Source organism: Heptranchias perlo, chromosome 10 (assembly GCF_035084215.1).
Source record: "Heptranchias perlo isolate sHepPer1 chromosome 10, sHepPer1.hap1, whole genome shotgun sequence".
Lineage (NCBI taxonomy): Eukaryota > Metazoa > Chordata > Chondrichthyes > Hexanchiformes > Hexanchidae > Heptranchias > Heptranchias perlo.
In genome coordinates, this window is record NC_090334.1 from 36,949,234 (window position 1) to 36,969,998 (window position 20,765).

Consider the following 20,765-nt stretch of genomic DNA (forward strand, 5'->3'; position numbering starts at 1 on the left):
AACCCAATTTTTACCTGCAACTTTTGTTCGGATTTGCATATTCTCTTGTAGAGCTGCTAAAGGTTCCAAATATTCAGGAGCCTTTCCTGCTATAACTTCTTCAAGCTTTGCTTCCACTTGACTTAATCTTTCCCTGTATAACCTGGAAATATAAACACTGTTTGGTTAAATCACTCACCCAGAAATGGCTTTAGCCAAATCAAACGTAAACTGAGACTTGGCCAAATCTCATACTCGATTTGCACAGAGCGGAATTTGGCAGCGTTAAGTGTAGGTGGTCAAAGTTAGTTTAATGTACCTTTTATTATACTTTACATGAGCATATAGGGGAAATGGATCGGAATTTATATTTGTGCCTAGGGGTTTTATACATGCTACGTAATTTGATCCTGAATTACATTAATAGACTCAAATTAAAAGATCCAGCCACAGTTGAGCCATCAGCAGAATGCAGCATAACATTAGCTGAAGTACCTTTTACCTCACTTCAGATATAAAAAGGACTGACATAAAGAACACAAATGGGTGTGTTAGTAATTACTTTAAATACACCCAACACATTAGTTGCTAATAAAACCATAAGGCTCCATATCAGTGATTATGGTAACACATGCAAAACTGGTGCTTGGTTGTCAACTGAACAACTAGTGATGATCCTCCTTGGTGGTGAGATGGAGGCAGATGGAAAGACAGACTAAGTGGGGTTTCCCTAGCTCCATGTTTATATGCCTCACAATGGAAAATTGGAATGGAGCAAATCCTCTTTGACAGACTCAGTAATTCAATACCTGATCCAAGCAGATTTGCAGTACTTCAAGGTCTTCATGATTGATTAGCCAGTCAGTCTTATTGATATGGCCTGGAAGGATAGACCTGTCCATGGGATTGATATTCTTACTGCTCTGCTCCAAATAATCATGCAAAACCTAACATTTGGGAAGTTACTAGCTAGAAAAGCAGAGATGAACTTACAGAAATGTGGTGGTAATCTGCACGATTTTAGCTGGTTAACCTCCAGCAGTATCGACGTATACCTTTGAGTGTCCCCAAGCTTTGGCTTGTGCTAACCTACGCCTATCCCAAGTGGGATGTGTCCCCAAGAGGGCAGTGTGCACACTTCATATCAGACAAATTAAAACTCTACTTGTGACAAGTAGATGTGAGATAGATGTGGATGAAGAAGGCCCATTTGATCGCATCCTTTCATTATACGGTCTCTACTGTCTTCCCATTAGAACACCTTGCGATTCCTTAAATTAATCTAATTTCTTGGATTCAACGACGCTTCCTGGCTATCTGTTCCAATTTTCCTCCTGAAGGGAGACTCATGCTGGGGCATGGTTCTACAGGTAACAGTAGTCTTCTGGTACTTCTCCCAAGCAGTCTCTCTACATGTGCAATATTCTACGTGTGAATCTGGGCAGCCAGCACCAGAAAGCTGTTTAGGTGGGGGGGGGGGGGGAAGCACAGCCTAATCCTGCCTTCATCAGGCTTGAACATTCATGCCTTCCAGATGGGATTAATGAAAATCATGCAGGATGGGAATACTGACTGACTGACTGACTGACTGACTGACTACTGGGCAAAGAGATACTCCCTGGCGTCTAGCAAAAGTTTGTTCTTCATAGCCTTGAACCTGTGCCCTGCTGTCGTGCTTATCAAGTCATACTTCTTAGCTCATTGACTGCTGCTTAAACTGTTTAAATTGTAAGTTTGATAAGTAAAGATTTCAGGTCTTTATCAACCGACTGGTGGAGTCAAGTGTTTTATGCTTCCCTTCAAATAAGGTGCTTAAAATGTTACAGAATTTTTCTTAAAGTATTTTCTGTACTTCAGAGGCTGGATTTATACTGCACTCTTGAGAACTCCAACTGGTGTGAAGTGACCTCCTAGAGGGGGCATTGTAATCTTCTAAATTACACTGCCATTTTTGTGTTTATGCTCACCCAAAACCATTTTACATCAAAGCAAAAGTGGCAGCATAAAGGAAGCAAGAGAATACTGTGCTAGTGCTGTGGAAAGCAAAGCACTGTGGGACACAAACCAGCATTAAGTTATCAGAGAGCAATTTTACTGCTGCTGGTTTTGACAAAATTATGGAAAACAATGACAAATGGAGGTCTGCTAGAATCCAATCCAGACTGCATCAGAAAACAAATTGAACTGGTCATACTGTACTTCAGTGAGATAATTTCACCAGAAATAGGAGATGTTTCAGTTTCCAAATCACAATGTAAATTGGGCATCAAGGTGCCTCAGGATACCATGATTTTGCAGTTTGCAAATGTCTGCAGAAAGACACAAAATAAGACTTTAGAAACTCATGACAGGTGATGCAGGTCTGACAGGAATTTTATGTTTGAGGTTTGGAAATCTTGAAAACCTTCACATAAACTATTAACAGGCTCACTGAGCAAGTGAGGTAGCCAATACCAACTCTGCAAGTAAAGAACAATTTCTGTCTTTCCAAAAGTGGCAGCTTTTTCAGTTTGAGAATTGCAGATTAAAAAAGGAACTACAACAAAGACTAAATGTAAATAGAAAAATAGGAGAAAAACCCTCTTTTAAAAAAACCTAGAATAAATGCATTAAACCTCTAAGAACCAGTATAAAAGTTTTTACACAATAATAAAAAAGCAGTGACATTTTTGGAAGATTACTTTGTATGTGGTCAGCTGGTGGCAGAAGAGAAAGAACTGGAGCACATGTGATCATATAACCTCTATCATGAAAGGGATAGATCTCTCTTCAATTTTCCCAGTTACATATGCAGCTTGTCCGCGGTACGTGGAGTATACTAAATATAAAAGCCCACAGCCCACTATTTCCAATCATGTCTTCACTGCATCAAAAGTTCACAATGTTAAATCAGAGGAAATTCTACAAAATGATTATTCCCAGTTTTATCTCTATGTAGCAGTTAAAAAGCATAAAATATAGAAACAAGGAGTTACAAAGATGAACGTACAAAGATTTCCCTTTAGAACAGTTAGGGATTTTCTGGCAATTCAGTATCAAACAGTTCCACTTTTAAATGGGGGCAATGAAGCAGACTCTTTATCCAAGCTGATAATTACATGTGGCAAATAGTTGATTTATTTCCTAGTTTTGTGCATCAAATTTTGATGAGGCAAGTTTACAATAAATTTAAACCAGCAACTCACATTACATTCCATTAAAACGATGGCAAACTAGGTTTTCTGATGTTGGAGACCTCACACCCTTCATTTTCGGCACTGATTTTGCACATAAGTCTATCTTCTAATCAGCAATTAAGGTACCATTCCAAGTTCTTGGCCAGCATGCCACAAAATAATGGGCAAATACAAGGCAGTAATAACAGTCTTGATCTGTACATAATGAACATATGATCTATTACAAGAGAAGGTCCAGAACAGTCTAAATGTTCAAAACAATTGACACCTGTTCAAAGGTTACAACATGAAATTAAACTAAATAACTCACCAAAGTCTGCTTGCTGCCGTTTTCAAAACAAATTATAAACAGATAGAAAAATATCAGACTTACTGTTCTTTTAGATCTGTAAACTGTTTCTCCAGATTAGACATTTCATCTAAACACTCTGTTCTTCTCCTTTCACAATCTTCATCATCCATTTCTGTAAGACATTAATGTTACTTTCTTAGAAACAGATGTGAGAATGACCGGCTGGTGCAGTGGGTTAAATACTAGCCTTTCACCTCTGAGACCTGGATTCAAATCAAGCTTATGGTCATGGGATGAATGTCTCCTTTCTGTGCTAGCTTTAAGGGTCCTACATGAAGTCAATTAGGACAATCTAAATCCAGTACTTAGTGGGGATTAGTTCATAACTGGCACAAAATTGGCAATCGCACTCTGAGAAATGAAAAAATGTTACACCAGTTCAGTAGGAGGTGCTCTTCTGAAATTTACTCTGTATTCAGAAGTGTTGATGTGGACATTGGGTGTCAAATTGGAAAGTTTTCCATTACTAACATTTCTCACATAAATGAGCACAAAAATTCACAAATAAAAAAAAAGGAACAATTTCTTCCTGCCCAAATTTTCCCTAAAAATGACATCAGTTTCAGTTAATTAAAGATGCTGGCTGCCCAAATTAACTATACTGAGCATATATTTGTTTTAAACCAAACAACCATCCATTTATTGCTCAGTTTATGGTGGGAATATGCTAACAGTACTAAACTGGCAATCAGATTGGCTTCAGTGGGTAAAACTGCCAATTTATTAATGTGATTTTAGTTTAGCAATTTTGCTTTGTGCAATCAAAAACCTCATTCATTACGTGTTGAAGAAGGTCTGCCAAAACCTCATAAGTCAAGGATAAAAATGTTCTCCACAAATTGAATCTATAATCCAGAATTGATCCATTGTACTTCTAGACAGTTTCAGGCTTTGGAATAGGGAATAAATTATTATACAAGATGAATTTCAGGTCATGCTCTATCCCTTAAGATATCCCTAATGAGACCCTGTTTGCCTTTTTTAAAAATAAACCACTACTGCACATTGTGTTGACAGATTATGGGCATTTTCCATTAAAGCCACAAGATCCCTCCCACCTGTGGTTTCATGTCAAGTGTTCATTTATTTTGTACTGCCACTATTTTTTTCCCTTCTCAACTTCAGTTCTTTGCATTCCTCTACATTCATCTAGATTTGTCAAGCAAGATCTACCACTTGCAAAGCTAATTGACTACATCTCACCACACTTACATTTTTCCTGATATCTCACTATTTTATCTTTCAGGATTCTATTATTTAACCCCCTACCGAGGTCAAACTCACAGTTCTTTGGTTCCCTGGATTATCCTGCTGTCCATTTTTATAAATTAGAATACATTCACCTCTCTCCAAGCCCTCAGTACAATTATTGTAGTTAAGGAGTCCCTTAAAATATCCACCAGAACGTGACTGATTTAATTTTCTAACTCCTTTAATACTCTATTATGAAGTCTAGCATGGTGCCAGGTGTCTTAGTGTCCTTAATCTATCTGTCACCTTTTTCTGGGAAATTTCTATACCTATCGGTCTTTCTTCCTCTTGCCCTTTAAATTCTGACCCAGTATCGGGAAAGCAGATCCCAGACTAATTTGTAAACACTGACACAAAGAAGTCATTAAGGGCATTTAACTTTCTTTAACCATTTATCATGTCATTTCCCCCCCTGACCCCCAAAGAGATCTGAGGGGTTCCACTGTTTTGTCATCTATTTTCCACAACTATATTTTTATATTTGCTGCAACCCTATCCATTATCTATTTCAGCTCTCCTAATCATTTTAAAAAACTTTATCCATCTTTAACCATTCCTTAATACAAGGTACTTTTTAATTCCTTATTCCTGCATTACTTATCTTGTTTCCCACAACAGTTTCCTACCTCCTGTACTACACATTTTACCCAATTGGCTACTCCCTAATTATATCCGAATATATTCTATTTTCACTTCGTACTTGCTCCATCTGACAGCGTACACAAATTCATCATTCTTAGTTCTTTCCTCATCCCCTGAAGTCATTATTGTATTCCTTGCCTTTTGTATTTAAGTCTAATTTTAAACTCCATTATATTGTGGTTGCTGTTAGTTAACTGTTCTCAGACTTTGACTGCACTCATCATTCCTTGGCTATTACAAAATACAAATTTAGGTGTTGCTATCTCCTTGTAGTGTCCGTAACCATTTGAGTCATGTCGCAGCCTATAATCTTGCCCAGAAACAGAACTTTGCTTTTCTTATTCAACAACAACAAACAACTTGCATTTATATAGCACCTTTAACATAGCAAAATGTCCCAAGGCACTTCACAGAAGCATTATCAGACAACATTTGATACCAAGTCACATAGAGATAGTATGACAAATGACCAAAAGCTTGGAGGGGTTTAGGGAGGAAATTCCAGAGTTTAGGGCATAGGCAACTGGAAGCAGGGCTGCCAATAGTGGAGCAAAGGAAATCGGGGATGTGCAAGAGCCCAGAATTGGAGGAGCGCAGAGATGCTGGAGGGTTGTAGGACTGGAGGAGGTTAGAGATAGGAAGGGGCGAGATTATGGAGGGATTTGAACACAATCATAGTAGGTGCAGCACAAGAGGAGGCCATTTGGCCCACCGTGCCTGTGCTGGCTCTTTGAAAGAGCTATCCAATTGGTCCCATTCCCCTGTTCTTTCCCCTTACCCCTGTAATTTCCACCCCCCATCAGTATATATCCAATTCCCTTTTGAAAATTAATACGGAATCTGCTTCCACCACACTTTCAGGCAGTGCAGTCCAGATCATTACAAATCACTGCGTAAAAAACCGTCTCCTCATCTCGCCTCTGGCTCTTTTGCCAATCATCTTAAATCTGTGTCCTCTGGTACCAACCCTTCTGCCACTGGAAACAGTTTCTCCTTATTTACTGTCAAAACCATTCATGATTTTGAACACCTCTATCAAATCTCCCTTCTCTGTTCTATAAAGAACAACCCTAGCTTCTCCAGTCTTTCCACGTAACTGAAGTCCCTCATCCCTAGCACCATTCTAGTAAATCTCTTCTGCACCCTCTCTGAAGCCTTGACATCTTTCCTAAAATGTGGTGCCCAGAATTGAAAACAATACTCCAGATGGGGCCTAACCAGTGTTTAATAAAGGTTTAGCAAAACTTCCTTGCTTTTGTACTCTATGCCTCTTATTAATAAAGCCCAGGATCCCACATGCTTTTTTGATCAGCCTTCTCAACTTGTCCTGCCACCTTCAAAGCTTTGTGTATGTGCACCCCCAGGTCTTTCTGTTACTGCACTCCCTTTAAAAATTGTACCATTTAGTTTATATTGCCTCTCCTCATTCTTCCTACCAAAATGCATCACTTCGCACTTCTCTGCGGTAAATTTCGTCTGCCACATGTCTGCCCATTTCACCAGCCTGTTCTCCTAAAGTCTGTTATTACCCTCCACATTGCTTACTACATTTCCAACTTTCCTGTCATCTGCAAGCTTTGAAATTATACCCTCTTTCAAGTCCAGGTCATCAATATATATCAAAAAGAGCAGTGGTCCTAATACTGACCCCTGGGGAACACCACTGAATATTTCCCTCCAGTCTGAAAAACAACCATTCACCACTACTCTCTGCTTTCTGTCTCCTAGCCAATTTTGCTGCCACTGTCCCTTTAATCCCATGGGCTTTAATTTATTATGTGGTACTTTATGGAATTTCAAATAGCATTTGATATTCCATATACACATCAACCGCACAAATAACTCAATCAAGTTAGTCAAACAGGATTTTCCTTTAACAAATCCATGCTGACTGTTATTTGTTAGCCCATATTTTTCCAAGTGCCAATTAATTTTGTCCTGGTTTATTGTCTCTAAAAATTTCCCCACCACTGACATTAGACTGACTGTCCTCTAATTGCTGGGTTTATCCTGCTCCTCTTTTTTGAACAGGGGTGTAATATATGCAATCCTCCAGTACTCCGGCACCATCCTCATATCTAAGGAGAATTGGAAGATTGTAGCCAGAGCCTCCACAATTTCCACCCTTAGGTACCTCAGTAACCTAGGATTCATCCTATCTGGATGGGGTGACTTTACTACTTTGAGTACTGTTAATTCTTTTAAGTACCTCCACTATCTATTTTTATCCTATCCAATATCGCTACTACCTCCTCCTTTACTGCTGCAATGGCAGCATCCTCTTTTCTGGTGAAGACGGATGCGAAGTATTCATTTAGTGTCTCAGCCATGCCCTCTGCCTCCACAAGATCTCCTATTTTGTCCCTAATTGATCCAGCCCTTCCTTTGGCTACCCTTTTACAATTGATATGTTTATAAAAGGCTTTTGGGTTCCCTTTTATGTCAGCTGCTAATCTATTCTTATAGTCTCTCTTTGCCCGTTATTCCCTTTTTCAGATCTCCTCTGTACTTTCTGTATTCAGCCTGGTTCTCTACTGTATTATGAATCTTACACTAGTCATAAGCTTCCTTTTTCTGTTTCATTTTAATGTCTATATCTTTAGTCATCCAGGGAGCTCTAGCTTTGGAAGCCCTTCCTTTCCCCCTCGTAGGGGTGTGTCTACTCTGTACCCAAATCAACTCCTCCATTGTTGAATTACTGTTTTGCCCAACAATTTTCGATTCCAATCCACTGGGCAAGATCCCTTTTTAACTCACTGAAATTTGCCTTCCTCCATTAAGCATTTTCACATTTGATTGTTCCTTGTCCTTTTCCATGACTATTCTAAACCTAATGATAATATGATCACTGTTCCCCAAATGCTCCCCCGCTGAATCATGCTCCACCTGACCCACTTCATTCCACAAGGATGAGAATTTTAAAATCGAGGCATTTCCGGAGCCAATGAAGGTCGGCAAGCACAGGGGTGATGGGTGAGCGGGACTTGGTGCGAGTTGGGATACGAGCAGCAGAGTTCTCACTATAACCTTTCCAATTAATCCTAGGAGAACTGAAATTCCTCATCACAATTGCATTAATGTCCTCACATGATTCTCTGATTTAAGCATAAAGTTCCCTATTGATATCCTCTGCCTGAATTGGAAGAATATAACTAGTTTTTTTCCCCTCCCGCTTGTTATTTAGTCTGACCCACAAAGTTTCTAGATCTTCTATACTTGAACACGAACTGCCTATCTTGGTCACCATTGGGCTATCTTTAACCTACGTTCCCAGTTCACCTCCCATTTTCCCCCTTCGATCCCTTCAGTACAATCCATAAATGTGTAAATATACCTCCCAACCCATTCATTTTATTAAATTAAGTTCTGTGCTGCCAATTGCATCATAATTTCCTATAACAGTACAGACCTCAAGATTCCTTACTTCGTTCTTCAGGTTCTTGAAATTTATAAAAAGTTACTTTGAGTTTATCACTTTATGCCGGTTTATCATAACCTGTTTAACACCTTTCCCTGATTCATGGTTCTACCTCAGTTATCGCCACCCGTTAGAATCCCATCTTGCTAAAATTCCTACATCTAATACTCTGCGTTAATAAACTATTTCCCTTTCTAGCAAGATATTCAGTTAAAACCCTAAATGGCCCCTCCCCCTTCCGTACTAGTTTAAATCCTCTCAAGATTCATCCACTCTGTGAGGACACTGGTGCCAGTTCAGTTTTATACCAGCAAGGGTGACATTTTTCAGCCAGCCAGCATAAAAGTCTCAATTGCAACTTCTGCAATGGTTCCATTAGCAGGGGGGTGGGCACCAGAATGAAACATTAGAAAGGAGAAACAAGGTGCACAGAGGACTGGGAGGGACAAATAGCACTAGAGTAAAGAATAGTTCAGAAATAGGAGGGATCAGACAGGGCAAATGCGAGGCAATCTAAGATGAGTTTATAGTGCATGTGCATAAATACACGTAGCATGATAAATAAGGTTGGTGAGCTGCAGGCTCAAGTCGTCACATGGGACTATGATATAGTGGCAATAACAGAGACCTGGCTCAAAGAAGGGGAGGATTGGGTACTTAATATTCCTGGCTGCAAGGTATTCAGGAAAAATAGGGAAGGAAGGAAAGAAAGGAGGGGGTGGCTGTATTAATCAAAGAAACTATTATAGCACTGGAAATTATGTAGTTGAGAGGTCAAAAGCAGAATCTATTTCTATTTGGTTAGAATTAACAATAGAGGAGCTATTACACTCCTGGGTGTATACTATAGGCCAACAAATAGTGGGAAGGAGATAGAGAAGCAAATTTGCAGGTAAATTACAAAAATGTGCGAGAACTATAGGAGACTTCAGTTATCCCAATATAGACTGGGACAATAACGATATAAAGGGCAAAGAGGGGGAGGAATTCCTGAAATGTGTTCAAGAGAACTTTCTGGAACAGTATGTTTCCAGCCCAACCAGGAAGGAAACAGTGCTGGATCTAGTTCAGGGAAATGAAGTGGGGCAGTGGAGCATGTTACAGTGGGGAAGCATTTGGTGAACAGTGATCATAATATCATTAGGGTTTAGAATAGTTATAGAAAAGGACAAGGAACAATCAAATGTGAAAATGCTTAACTAGAGGAGGGCTAATTTTAGTGAGTTAAAGAGAGATCTTGCCCAGGTGGATTGTTGGGCAAAACAGTAATTGAACAATGGGAGGCCTTCAAGGAGGAGCTGGTTTGGGTACAGAGTGGACACATTCCTACAAGGGGGCAAGGAAGGGCATCCAAAGCTGGAGCTCCCTGGATGACTAATATTTAATATGAAATGATATTAATATGAAACAAAAAAAGGAGGCTTATGACAAATGTAAGGTTCATAATACAGTAGAGAACAAGGCTGTATACAGAAAGTACAGAGGAGAGCTAAAAAAGGGAATAAGAGGCAAAGAGAGAGTATGAGACTAGACTGGGGCCAAGATAAAAGGGAACTCATATGTCTTTTATAAACATATAAATAGTAAAAAGGTAGTCAAAAGAAGGGTGGGACTGATTAGGTACAAAAAAGATCTTCTGGAGGCAAAGGGCATGACTGAGGTACTACAAAAATACTTTGCATCCATCTTCACTAGAGAAGAGGATGCTGCCATTATAGCAGTAAAGGAGGAGGCAGTAGCAATATTAGATAGGATAAAAATAGATAAAGTGGAGGTACTTAAAAGATTGGCAGTACTCAAGGTATGAAAGTCACCCTGTCTAGGTGGGATGTATCCTAGGTACTGAGGGAAGTAAGGGTGGAAATTGCAGAGGATCTGGCCACAATATTCCAATCCTCCTTAGATATGGAGGTGGTGCCAAAGGACTGGAGGATTGCAACAGTTACAGCCCTGTTGAAAAAAAGGGGAGAGGGATAAACCCGGCAATTACAGGCCCGTCAGCCTAACGTAGGTGGTGGGGAAACTTTTAGAGACAATAATCCGGGACAACATTAATTGGCACTTAGAAAAGTATGGGCTAATAAATGAAAGTCAGCATGGATTTATTAAAGGAAAATCTTGTTTGACTAACTTGATTTGAGTTCTTTGCTGAAGTAACGGAGAGGGTTGATGAGGGTAGTGCAGTTGATGTTGTGTATGTGGACTTTCAAAAGCCATTTGATAAAGTACTACATAATAAGCTTGTTAGCAAAATTAAAGTCCATGGGATTAAAAGGGACAGTGGCAGCATGAATACAAAATTAATTAAGGGACAGAAAGCAGAGTGTTGTTTTTCAGCAGTTGTTTTTCAGGCTGGAGATAAGCATACAGTGGTGTTCCCCAGGGGTCAGTATTAGGATCACTGCTCTTTTTGATATCTATTAATGACTTGGACGGATATAGAGGGTATAATTTCAAAGTTTACAGATGACACGAAACTCAAATGTAGTAAACAGTGTGGAGGGTAGCAACAGGTTTCAGGAGGACATGGTCTGACACATGGCAAATGAAATTTAACACAGAAGTGTGAAGTTATGCATTTTGGTAGGAAGAATGAGGAAAGGCAATATAAACTAAATGGTACAATTTTAAAGGGGGTGCAAGAACAGAGACACCTGGGGACGCACACACACAAATCTTTGAAGGTCGCAGGACAAGTTGAGAAGGCTGTTAAAAAGGTACATGGGATCCTGGGCTTTATTAATAGGAGCGTAGAGAACAGAAGCAAGGAAGTTATGTTAAACCTTTATAAAACACTGGTTAGGCCTCAGCTAGAGTATGGTGTTCGATTTTGGGCACCACACTTTAGGAAGGATGTCATGGCCTTAGAGAGGGTGCAGAAGAGATTTACTAGAATGGCACCAGGGATGAATGGCTTCAGTTATGTGGAGACACTGGAAAAGCTGGGGTTGTTCTCCTTAGAACAGAGAAGGTTAAGGAGAGATTTGATAGAGGTGTTCAAAATCATGACCAGTTTTGACAGTATAAAGAAGGAGAAACTGTTTCCAGTGATAGAAGCGTGGGTAACCAGAGGACACAAAGTGATCGGCAAAAGAGCCAGAGGCGACATGTGGAAGCTTTTTTTTAAATGCAGCAAGTTGTAATGATCTGGAATGCATTGCCTGAAAGGGTGGTGGACACAGATTCAATGTTAACTTTCAAAGGGGAGTTGGACATATATTGATGGGGAAAAATTTACAGAGCTATGGGGAAAGAGCAGGGGGACGGGACTAATTGGATAGCTCTTTCAAAGAGCCAGCACAGACATGATGGGCCGAATGGCCTCCTCCTGTGCTGTACTTACTATGATACACCATTTTTTTTGCATTAACGATAGAAAGCCAATAAAAATAAATTTTAAAAGCATATGCTTAAGTAATTCAACCATAAAAAAATTGACAATCATGATAGCTGCAGTCTTCTGTGCGTACTAATCCCAAAACAGCAACCAAGGAAAATATACAGACGGACACTGAGGAAGGGCTCGAGTTCACAATTTAAGTGGTTTGTAAAGTTGTTTTTCATTCATTGTTGGGATAGGGGCATCACTGATGGCCGGCATTTAATACCCATCCCTAGTTGCCCTAAGAAGATGGTGGGCCACCTTCATTGAACCACTGTAGCCTGTGTGATATTCTTTGTAATGGTTTGATACAATGGAGTGGCTTGCAAGGCCACATCAGAGGGCAGTTAAGAATCAACCATATTGGTGTGGGACTGGAGTCACATATAGGCCAGACCAGATAAGGATGTCAAGTTTCCTTCCCTGAATAGCATTAGTGAACAAGTTGGGTTTTGTACCAATCCAATAGCTTCATTGTCATTTTTTTTAATATACTAATACCAGCTTTTTATTTCCAGGACTTTTAAAAACTAAATTCAAATTCTCAATCTGCCATGGTGGGATTTGATCTCATGTTCTCTGAATTATTACAGGTAACACAGGTCAAGGAACTTCAGGAACATGCCTGCTCTATGGCACTCAGTTGTCATGTATCAAAACAAGACTGCTCATGTCCTCATGGATTCAGATGTCAATTTTCCTTTTCAGCAGCACTTACAATCCCAGTCTGAGTGGTCAGGCCACTATATCAGCAAAACCAAGGGCAAAGCTGAAAACGTGTTACAGGAACAATGTGCAACAGAAACTCAGACAGAATGAGCTCACTAGTCAGATAACATGAGCAACAACGAAACACTGATTGAGAAGGTGCTCAAATTAACCTTGCATTTGGAAGAATGGTAGACCTAATCAGATCATAAACCATACTTCAACCCATCACACAATAGAGGAGAGAAAATTGAGAAACTAGAGTTGCGCAAGGTAGGTACAACAGTGTGTCCTCATCCCCTCCTCCATACCAGGAGAGAGGGATTATTCTAGGTGGCTCCTGTGGAGAAAACAATGGTGCCAGCTTGACAGGCAGAATGGCCAGTTTCTGTGCCACAAGATTTTATGAATCCTTTCCATCATTCAGTGCATGACTGAATTCCCGATATGCGCAAAATCAGAAAATTGCCCCATCATATAAACACAGAACCCAACAACACAAATCAAGTCACAAAATTAGTACATGGGTCTTCTCACTTCCCAACAAAAAGTCAAACTGTTTTTCATAAAGATTGTATGTCTTCAAAATGGCAAATCTGAAACGTATGGGAATATACAGGGATAAGTACCTATCCCATTGCATCTAAAATACACTGTCTACCCAAGATGTTAAAAAAACAAATTTTGTTGTCAAATTATGATCACTTCCAGTTTACACATCAGGTATAATTTACATTTGTTACATTCCCTCAACTCAGACTAATGACCAAGTTGCCATTCAAAGATGGTCATTATCTGCCTCTGTGAGAGCAGGCAGGCACTGTTTTAAAAAGTATAATCCTATTTATCAATAGATAGCTTTAGAGTGTTAAATATGACTTTAATCATAGGTTACAGAGAACACTCAGATCCGTATTGGATCGATATGCAATGCAACAGTATAAGAATCACAATGTAAATACTGCACATTCAGAATTTGCTGATTTTGGTTTGTTGTATAGAATTGGGATGCAGGGTGGTTATCAATTGGAACGATGGGGTCGACACAACTGCAGCAACGAGAAGAATTGGAATGCATTTGAGGGCACAGAGTAGATTTAGCATTTAAAATAGAGGCAAAGCAGAACTGGTACATGGGACAAGATCAAATTTGGCATATGGTGGAGAGAGAGCAGATTTGGAGATTTGGCATGGTAGACAGAGCAAAGAACTATGATAGGGGAGGAGGTAATAAGTACAGGCTTGAGATTGGTGGGGGGTGGGGGGAGAGAAAGAGAGCAGCACAAGCCTTGAGCCATTGGGGGGGGGGGAAAGCAGCACGGACCTGACAATATGGAGGCAGTGGCGGGGTTAAGTGGTAGAGCTGGGTGTCATCAGCATACATACATGTCTGCGGATGATTTGTCCAAGGGGCATCATGTAGATGAGGAAGAGGAGGAGGCCAAGGATGGGTCCTTGGGACTCTGGAAGTAATGGTGCAGGGGAGGGAAGTGAAGTCATTGCTGGAGATGCTCTGGCTACAATCGGATAAGGAGGATGGTGTCGTCAAACATGTCAAATTCTGCACAGAATTCGAGGTGGATAAGGAATGAAAATGGTTAGGGCTGTGTCAGAAACTTGAGTGGAGAGATTGAAACAGGGAGTTGCAGGAATGATGGTCATGGATTTAGGAGGCAACAAGACATTCAAAGATTTCGAAGAGGAAAGAGAGATTGGAGATGAGGCGGTAGTTTACAAGGACAGTGGAGTTGATAATGGGGTTTTTGAGGTGGTGAAAACAGAAGTTTTGTAAGAGAGCGACTGTACTCAAGGAGGTGGAACCACTTGCAATTCCAGCTAGCTTGGGAGGCAGAAAGGGGAGTTGGGTCGTCAGCAGTCTAAGGGGATGGAATAAAAGGAACAGGTGAGTTGCCTTGACAAGATGAGCTTACAGAGGGCACGAGGAGTTGGGAGAGAAAATAGAACCAGACACGAATTCAGGGCTAGGTTTGACTTGGTGGGAAATTGCACTGCAGTTGTACTCCTGGTGTCAAACCCAAGCAGTGCCAGGCAATGTCTTCCAGTGTTTAGCACAACGCTTAGTTCTGGGATTCGGTTGTGCCGTAACTCCCGATTTTTGAACATTAATGCAGCAATGCTAAAATTGCAGTATAAACGCATTGTTTGTAAGTCAAAAAAGGTGAAGATGGCAACTCGGTTGAGGAAGGAATGAGATGGAGGGGCGGGAGGATGAGGCACGTCGTTTACGTTTTGCAAATAGACGTGAAACGGTTGACAAACTGGATTTCTAAACAGCCACACACACCCTACAAACCTCGAATAGGTTAACTACACCGAAATGTGCCCCGATATATGCAAACAGGTGGTTTTGGCTTGGCCCCGTCAGCCAGTTCCACGAGTAGTGGGGATGTCTGGCCTATACCCACCTGAACTGTCCCCATCTTCCGATACGGAGGAGCTCTCCGTGTCTTCATCATCCGAACTGCTGCCTTCATTCTCCGGGTAGTCAACGTCCATGTCTTCGTGATTGTTCTCTTTTTTATCTCTAGAATGAACCGGCATATTGGCAGCAAGTTTAAAAAAGATCAAATCACAATCACCGCTGTTTAGTTTAATTACACGAAACGTTCACGGCACCGCAACATCGCATTTCTACCCAATTCGATAATAACGGAAGGGGGCGGTAGACCATCTCGGCTAATTGACAACCCGATTGACCAATAGACAACACTGAAAAGGAGAAACTGAGTTCCATAACCACCAACGGCACCAATCGATGTGTAGGAGGGCGGGGCTTGCCGCGATCGAATCGAAGCGCGCAAACGGTCACCGTACGGGCGCAGGGCGCGTCTTGCACCCTGGGAGTTGTAGTCTGGAGTCTCGGGTTACGCCGTGCAAGATTAGACAAAAAGAACTACGAGTCCCGAGAGCCTTTGCGGCCACTGCCCATCAACGGCGGGGAAAAACAGCCATGACTAAATAGCGACCGAACAGTCGATACACAACGGTCGGAATTGGGAGTCATTTCACAGCAAGCGGTTCGTGTTTTGCAGTAGCCGCTTGACGTGGACACATGCTGTGACTTGAAGGCATCCACGTGACCGCTAATGCGAAGCTTTTGATTTTGAGACTGCTCGAAGCGCTCTGGTTTTGATTAAGCGTGCCAGTTGTTTGTCCTGCTGAAATCCGCCATGTTCGCGATTGACGGTTAATAACTGGGCAGTGTTCGCTCAGGGGCTGTTTTAATGTGTTTGGTATTTTCGCTAAGTATTTTTGTTATGAGGAGCTCTTTAGGCTGCACCGTTTATATTTATTTCTCATAAAGATTTAAAACAAAATCATTTGGGAGGGGTCTGGTACTTGATCCAAGGAACGGAATGTTTTCTAAAAAACCTCATGGGGATGTGAAAAAATCCACACAGAAAGTCTTGGATCCGAAGAAAGATGTTCTGACCAGATTGAAGCACCTGAGGGTAGTTATAGGTTGGTATCGCGCAGCAGAGCTGGCTGTTGGAGTTGTTAATTCCAGCAACACGATCCTGCACTACTCGATGCAATTTCTAGTCACAGTAAAGGATGCGATATAATGGCAGACAGCCCCTGTTTATGGGTTAATCTAGCTTTTGTTTGCAGTAGGATGTTGGCTGATTTGCTGTTGACTCTGCTTCTAAGGAGAAATCTTCAATATTGTCTAAGTTACTGTTGTTCGAGATGAGAGTCTTGCTGTACCTGGGTTGCAGGGCTACTTCATTCTTTCCAAGTGTTGTATTAGGCCCGATAAGATAGGCAAAGTTTTCTCCTATATAATAATTAATTTAAAATCTCGCTACCGGAGAAATTGAAATGTTTATTCTGACAATGTGTTGGAATAATCCTGTATTGATCATTTTGTCTTGTATTTGTAGAGTATGGCTTGAAATATTGTACCTAGACAACTGTCTCAATTGTGTATTTCAAAAGGTATCTCGAAAAATAAACACGCTCAGCCCCTCTGTTCAAATTGAATTATTATCTGCTAAACGAGTTATCAGCTCTGAACAGGAAGTGATTGGGTTTTTGCTGTACTAAAATAAGTTCTCTAAGATTCTGATTGTTTTCTGTGTGCAACGTTATATACTATATATTAAAGCTAAACCAGGAGGATTCTATGTGTACATTTCTCTTTTCTCCTCTTCTTCCCCCCCCCTTTCTCCTCTCCAGCCAAACGTAGAGTTGAATGTTTGTTTGTTTCCAAAGATTTATTTTAGTAATTCATTAGTTTTAAATGACATTCTATTAAAAATTTCTGTAGTACAGTGACATTCAAAATTGTTTATTTTATTTAAATCTGTTAAAATACTGTGTTCACAAAATTGAAAATGTATCGAATGAACAAGCAGTATGTTCACGATGTTCTATTGTTACTTTTTAATTTAAATTGTGCTTCTGCTTTTGGTACCTCAAGTTATTTTGTCATCTTTTAGGCACACTAAGTGTTTGTGATCCTCTTCAGTCTTGTGCCTAGATATGTATTTAATTCAGGTTGCATTAACACTACAACTTTACTATTGCTGCAAAAAGAAAATTCTGGATTGCAGCAATGCTAAAAGTTGTAATCTAAATTCACAGTCCGTGTCTGGCCTGACTCTGGCAAAGCAGTGTGAGACTTTTTGATGGGCCTGCTACATTAATTCTTTAAACATTTAAATTTTGACTATAGCTCAGCGCTTTGTCTTGAATAGGAGAATTTAAGTTCCAGCCAGGCAATGTAAATAGGATATTGGCTGACTGGAACTACTGCTCTGGCTACTTGTCTCTGTATAAATGCAGCATCATTTATATAAGTGAATTATATAATTTAGTTTGAACAGAGGAGCTGAGTGTGTTTATTTTTCCAGATACATTTTGAAATACACTCCTGCATTTACACTTTATATGTACAAAAGGACCTGGGTATCTTTGTGCACCAGTCACTGAAAGCAAACATGCAGGTGCAGCAAGCAGTTAGGCAGGCCAATGGTATGTTGGCCTTCATTGCAAGAGGATTTGAGTACAGGAGCAAGGATGTCTTATTGCCGTTATACAGGGCCTTGGTGAGACCACACCTGGAGTATTATGTACAGTTTTGGTCTCCTTATCTAAGAAAGGATGTACTTGCCATAGAGGAGTGCAGCGAAGGTACACCAAACTGATTCCTGGGTTGGCAGGACTGTCGTATGCGGAGAGATTGGGTCGATTAGGCCGGTATTCACTCGAGTTTAGAAGAATGAGAGGGGATCTCATTGAAACACTTAAAATTCTGACAGGGCTAGACAGACTGGATGCAGGGAGGATATTTTCCCTGGCTGGGAGGGTCTAGAACGAGGAGCCTTAGGATACGGGGTAGGACATTTAGGACTGAGATGAGGAGAAATTTCTTCACTCAGAGAGCAGTGAACCTGTGGCATTCTCTACCACAGAAACCTTTAAGAAGGAGATAGATAGATTTCTAGACACACAAGGCATCAATGGGTATGGGGAGAGAGCGGGAATATGGTATTGAGATAGAGGTTCTGCCATGATCATATTGAATGGCGAAGCAGGCTTGAAGGGCCGAATAGCCTATTCCTGTTCCTATTTTCTATGTTTCTATAAGTGTCAGCTGTGGCTCAGTGATAACACTTTTGCCTCTGAGTCAGAAGGTTGTAGATTCAAGTCCCACTTGAGATTTGAGCACAAAATCTAGGCTGACACTCTAGTGCAGTACTGAGGGAGTGTTGCACTGTTTGAGGTTCTGTCCTTTGGATAAGACATTAAACTGAGGCCCCGTCTGCCCCCTCAGGTGGACGTAAAAGATCCAAAGGCAGTCTTTCGAAGAAGTGCAGGGGAGTTGTCCCTGGTGTCCTGGCCAACATTTATCCCTCGACCAATATCATTAAAACAGATTATCTGGTCATTATCACATTACTGTCTGTGGGACCTTGCTGTGCGGAAATTGGCTGCCGCATTTCTTACATTACAACAGTGGCTGTAAAGCTTCATTGGCTGGGATGACCTGAGATTGTGAAAAGTGCTATGTAAATGCAAGTTCTTTTCTTCTTTCAGTTATTATTGTCAATATTCATTATACTGAGAAAATAAGCAAGTGGTTAAGTTTTTTTTTATTCAAACCAAAATTTAATTTCAGTAAAAGTGTCAATCTGGCAGTCTTACAGTTTAGTACTCCTATTGAAAATTATGGAACATGTACCAAAACTTAAAATGATCAAATGCTTGTTAAACTGCTGAGGTTGTTTGTTGGAGGGTGTAAATGTTGGAAGTGTTTTTTTATTAATTTCTTTTTTCCTGAAGTGATTGCCCTCCTTGCTACGTACATGGCATCACTTTACTATGAACATTATTCTTGTGTGAGGTTTGCTGTTGTTGACAAGACTACTTGAGAGTGTGGTGCATCATAGCTGGGTCTAATCGTGCCTTCATCTGATGTACACATTTTTCAGTAAGGATAGTGATCCAGAATGAAAAGCCTGTACTAATGCAGGGGCACTGATTCTCTTTCCCCCCCGCACTGCCCCCCCCCCCCCGGGCCAGTTAAGATCAGTTAACATAGCACAGACTGGAAATCAAACATTGGACTTTCTTGGTCTATATTAATTACTCACTGGATAAATTCCCTGAGCCATTGTAAGAGCTTGCCTTTACATATTTTTGTCATTCTTAGCTATCCAGTCATAGCCAGAGAATCCTCTGAAATGGCTTCTCTTCCTGCTCCTGCACCATTATCTCTGGAGTCCCTCTTATTTCTCATCTACATGCTGTCCCTTGGCGATATCATTCGAAAATACAACGTCAGGTTCCACAGGTACGCTGATGACAGCCAGCTCAACCTACCTTGCCACCACCCCTCTCGACCCCACCACTACTGACTCTGTGTTGTTGGGCTACTTGTCTGACATCCAGTACTGGATGAGCAGAAATTTCTTCCAATTAAACACTGGGAAGACTGAAGCCGTTGTCTTTGGCCAACGTCACAAACTTTGCTCCCTAGCCATCGATTCCATCTGCCTCCCTGGCCACTGTCTTTGGCTGAACCAGACTGTTCACAACTTCGGTGTCCTATTTGACCCTAAGCTGGGCTTCCGACTCCATATCCTCTCCATAAGACTGCCTACTTTCATCTCCATAATATTGCCCAACTCTGCCCTGCCTCAGCCCATCTATTGTTGAAACCTTGATCCATGCTTTTGTTACTTCCAAACTCGATTATTCCATGCTCTTCTGGCTGATCTTCCACTATCCATAGACTTGAGCTCATCCAAAACTCAGCTGCCGGTATCCCATCACCCCTGTGCTCGCTAACCCACATTGGCTCCTGGTTCACCAACAACTCAGATTTAAAATTCTCATCCTTGTGTTCAAATCACTCCATGGCCTTGCCCCTCCCTATCTCTGTAACCTCCTCCAGCCCTACAACCCTCCGAGAACTGTGTTCTTCTAATTCTGGCCTCTTGCGCATCCCCAACTTCCTTCCCTGCACCTTGTCTGTCGTGCCTTCAGCTGTCTAGGCCCTAAGCTCTGGAATTCCCTCCATAATCTTCTCCACCTCCTCCTTAAAAACGCTCCTTAAAACCTTTTTTGACCAAGCTTTTGGTCAAATGTCCTAATGTCTCCTCCTTTGGCTAAGTGTCAATTCTTTTTTGTCGAATTATGCTCCTGCGAGGCACCCTGAGACGTTTTATTACATTGAAGGCGCTATATAAATGCAAACTGCTTATTGTTAGCCTTTCTCCTTGGTTGTGTACAAGAAACTGTAACTTTAACCTAAGCATTTGGATAAATGGGCTGACTGAAGAGTACCAGGTGTTGTGGTTTTTTTTCTTGTTGATTGCCTGCCCTAAA

General features: G+C 40.9%; 2 protein-coding genes across 9 annotated transcripts in view; one reads left to right on the forward strand and one right to left on the reverse strand.

Annotated features, from left to right (window-relative positions):
• The window catches only part of brms1la (BRMS1 like transcriptional repressor a), a 35,360-nt gene extending 19,789 nt beyond the window's left edge, over nt 1-15,571 (reverse strand). For both annotated transcript variants that reach the window (XM_067991481.1, XM_067991482.1), the window contains exons 1-3: nt 15,335-15,571; nt 3,529-3,619; nt 15-142 (exon numbers count right to left, since the gene is read on the reverse strand). In XM_067991481.1, coding sequence (XP_067847582.1) covers nt 15-142; nt 3,529-3,619; nt 15,335-15,470 — 355 coding nt within the window. In that variant the 5' untranslated portion in view covers nt 15,471-15,571. The remainder of the gene's footprint in view (nt 1-14; nt 143-3,528; nt 3,620-15,334) is intronic.
• A 535-nt stretch (nt 15,572-16,106) lies between these two features.
• ralgapa1 (Ral GTPase activating protein catalytic subunit alpha 1) overlaps nt 16,107-20,765 on the forward strand; it is a 227,405-nt gene continuing 222,746 nt past the window's right edge. For all 7 annotated transcript variants that reach the window (XM_067991491.1, XM_067991483.1, XM_067991488.1 and 4 more), the window contains exon 1: nt 16,107-16,391. In XM_067991491.1, coding sequence (XP_067847592.1) covers nt 16,286-16,391 — 106 coding nt within the window. In that variant the 5' untranslated portion in view covers nt 16,107-16,285. The remainder of the gene's footprint in view (nt 16,392-20,765) is intronic.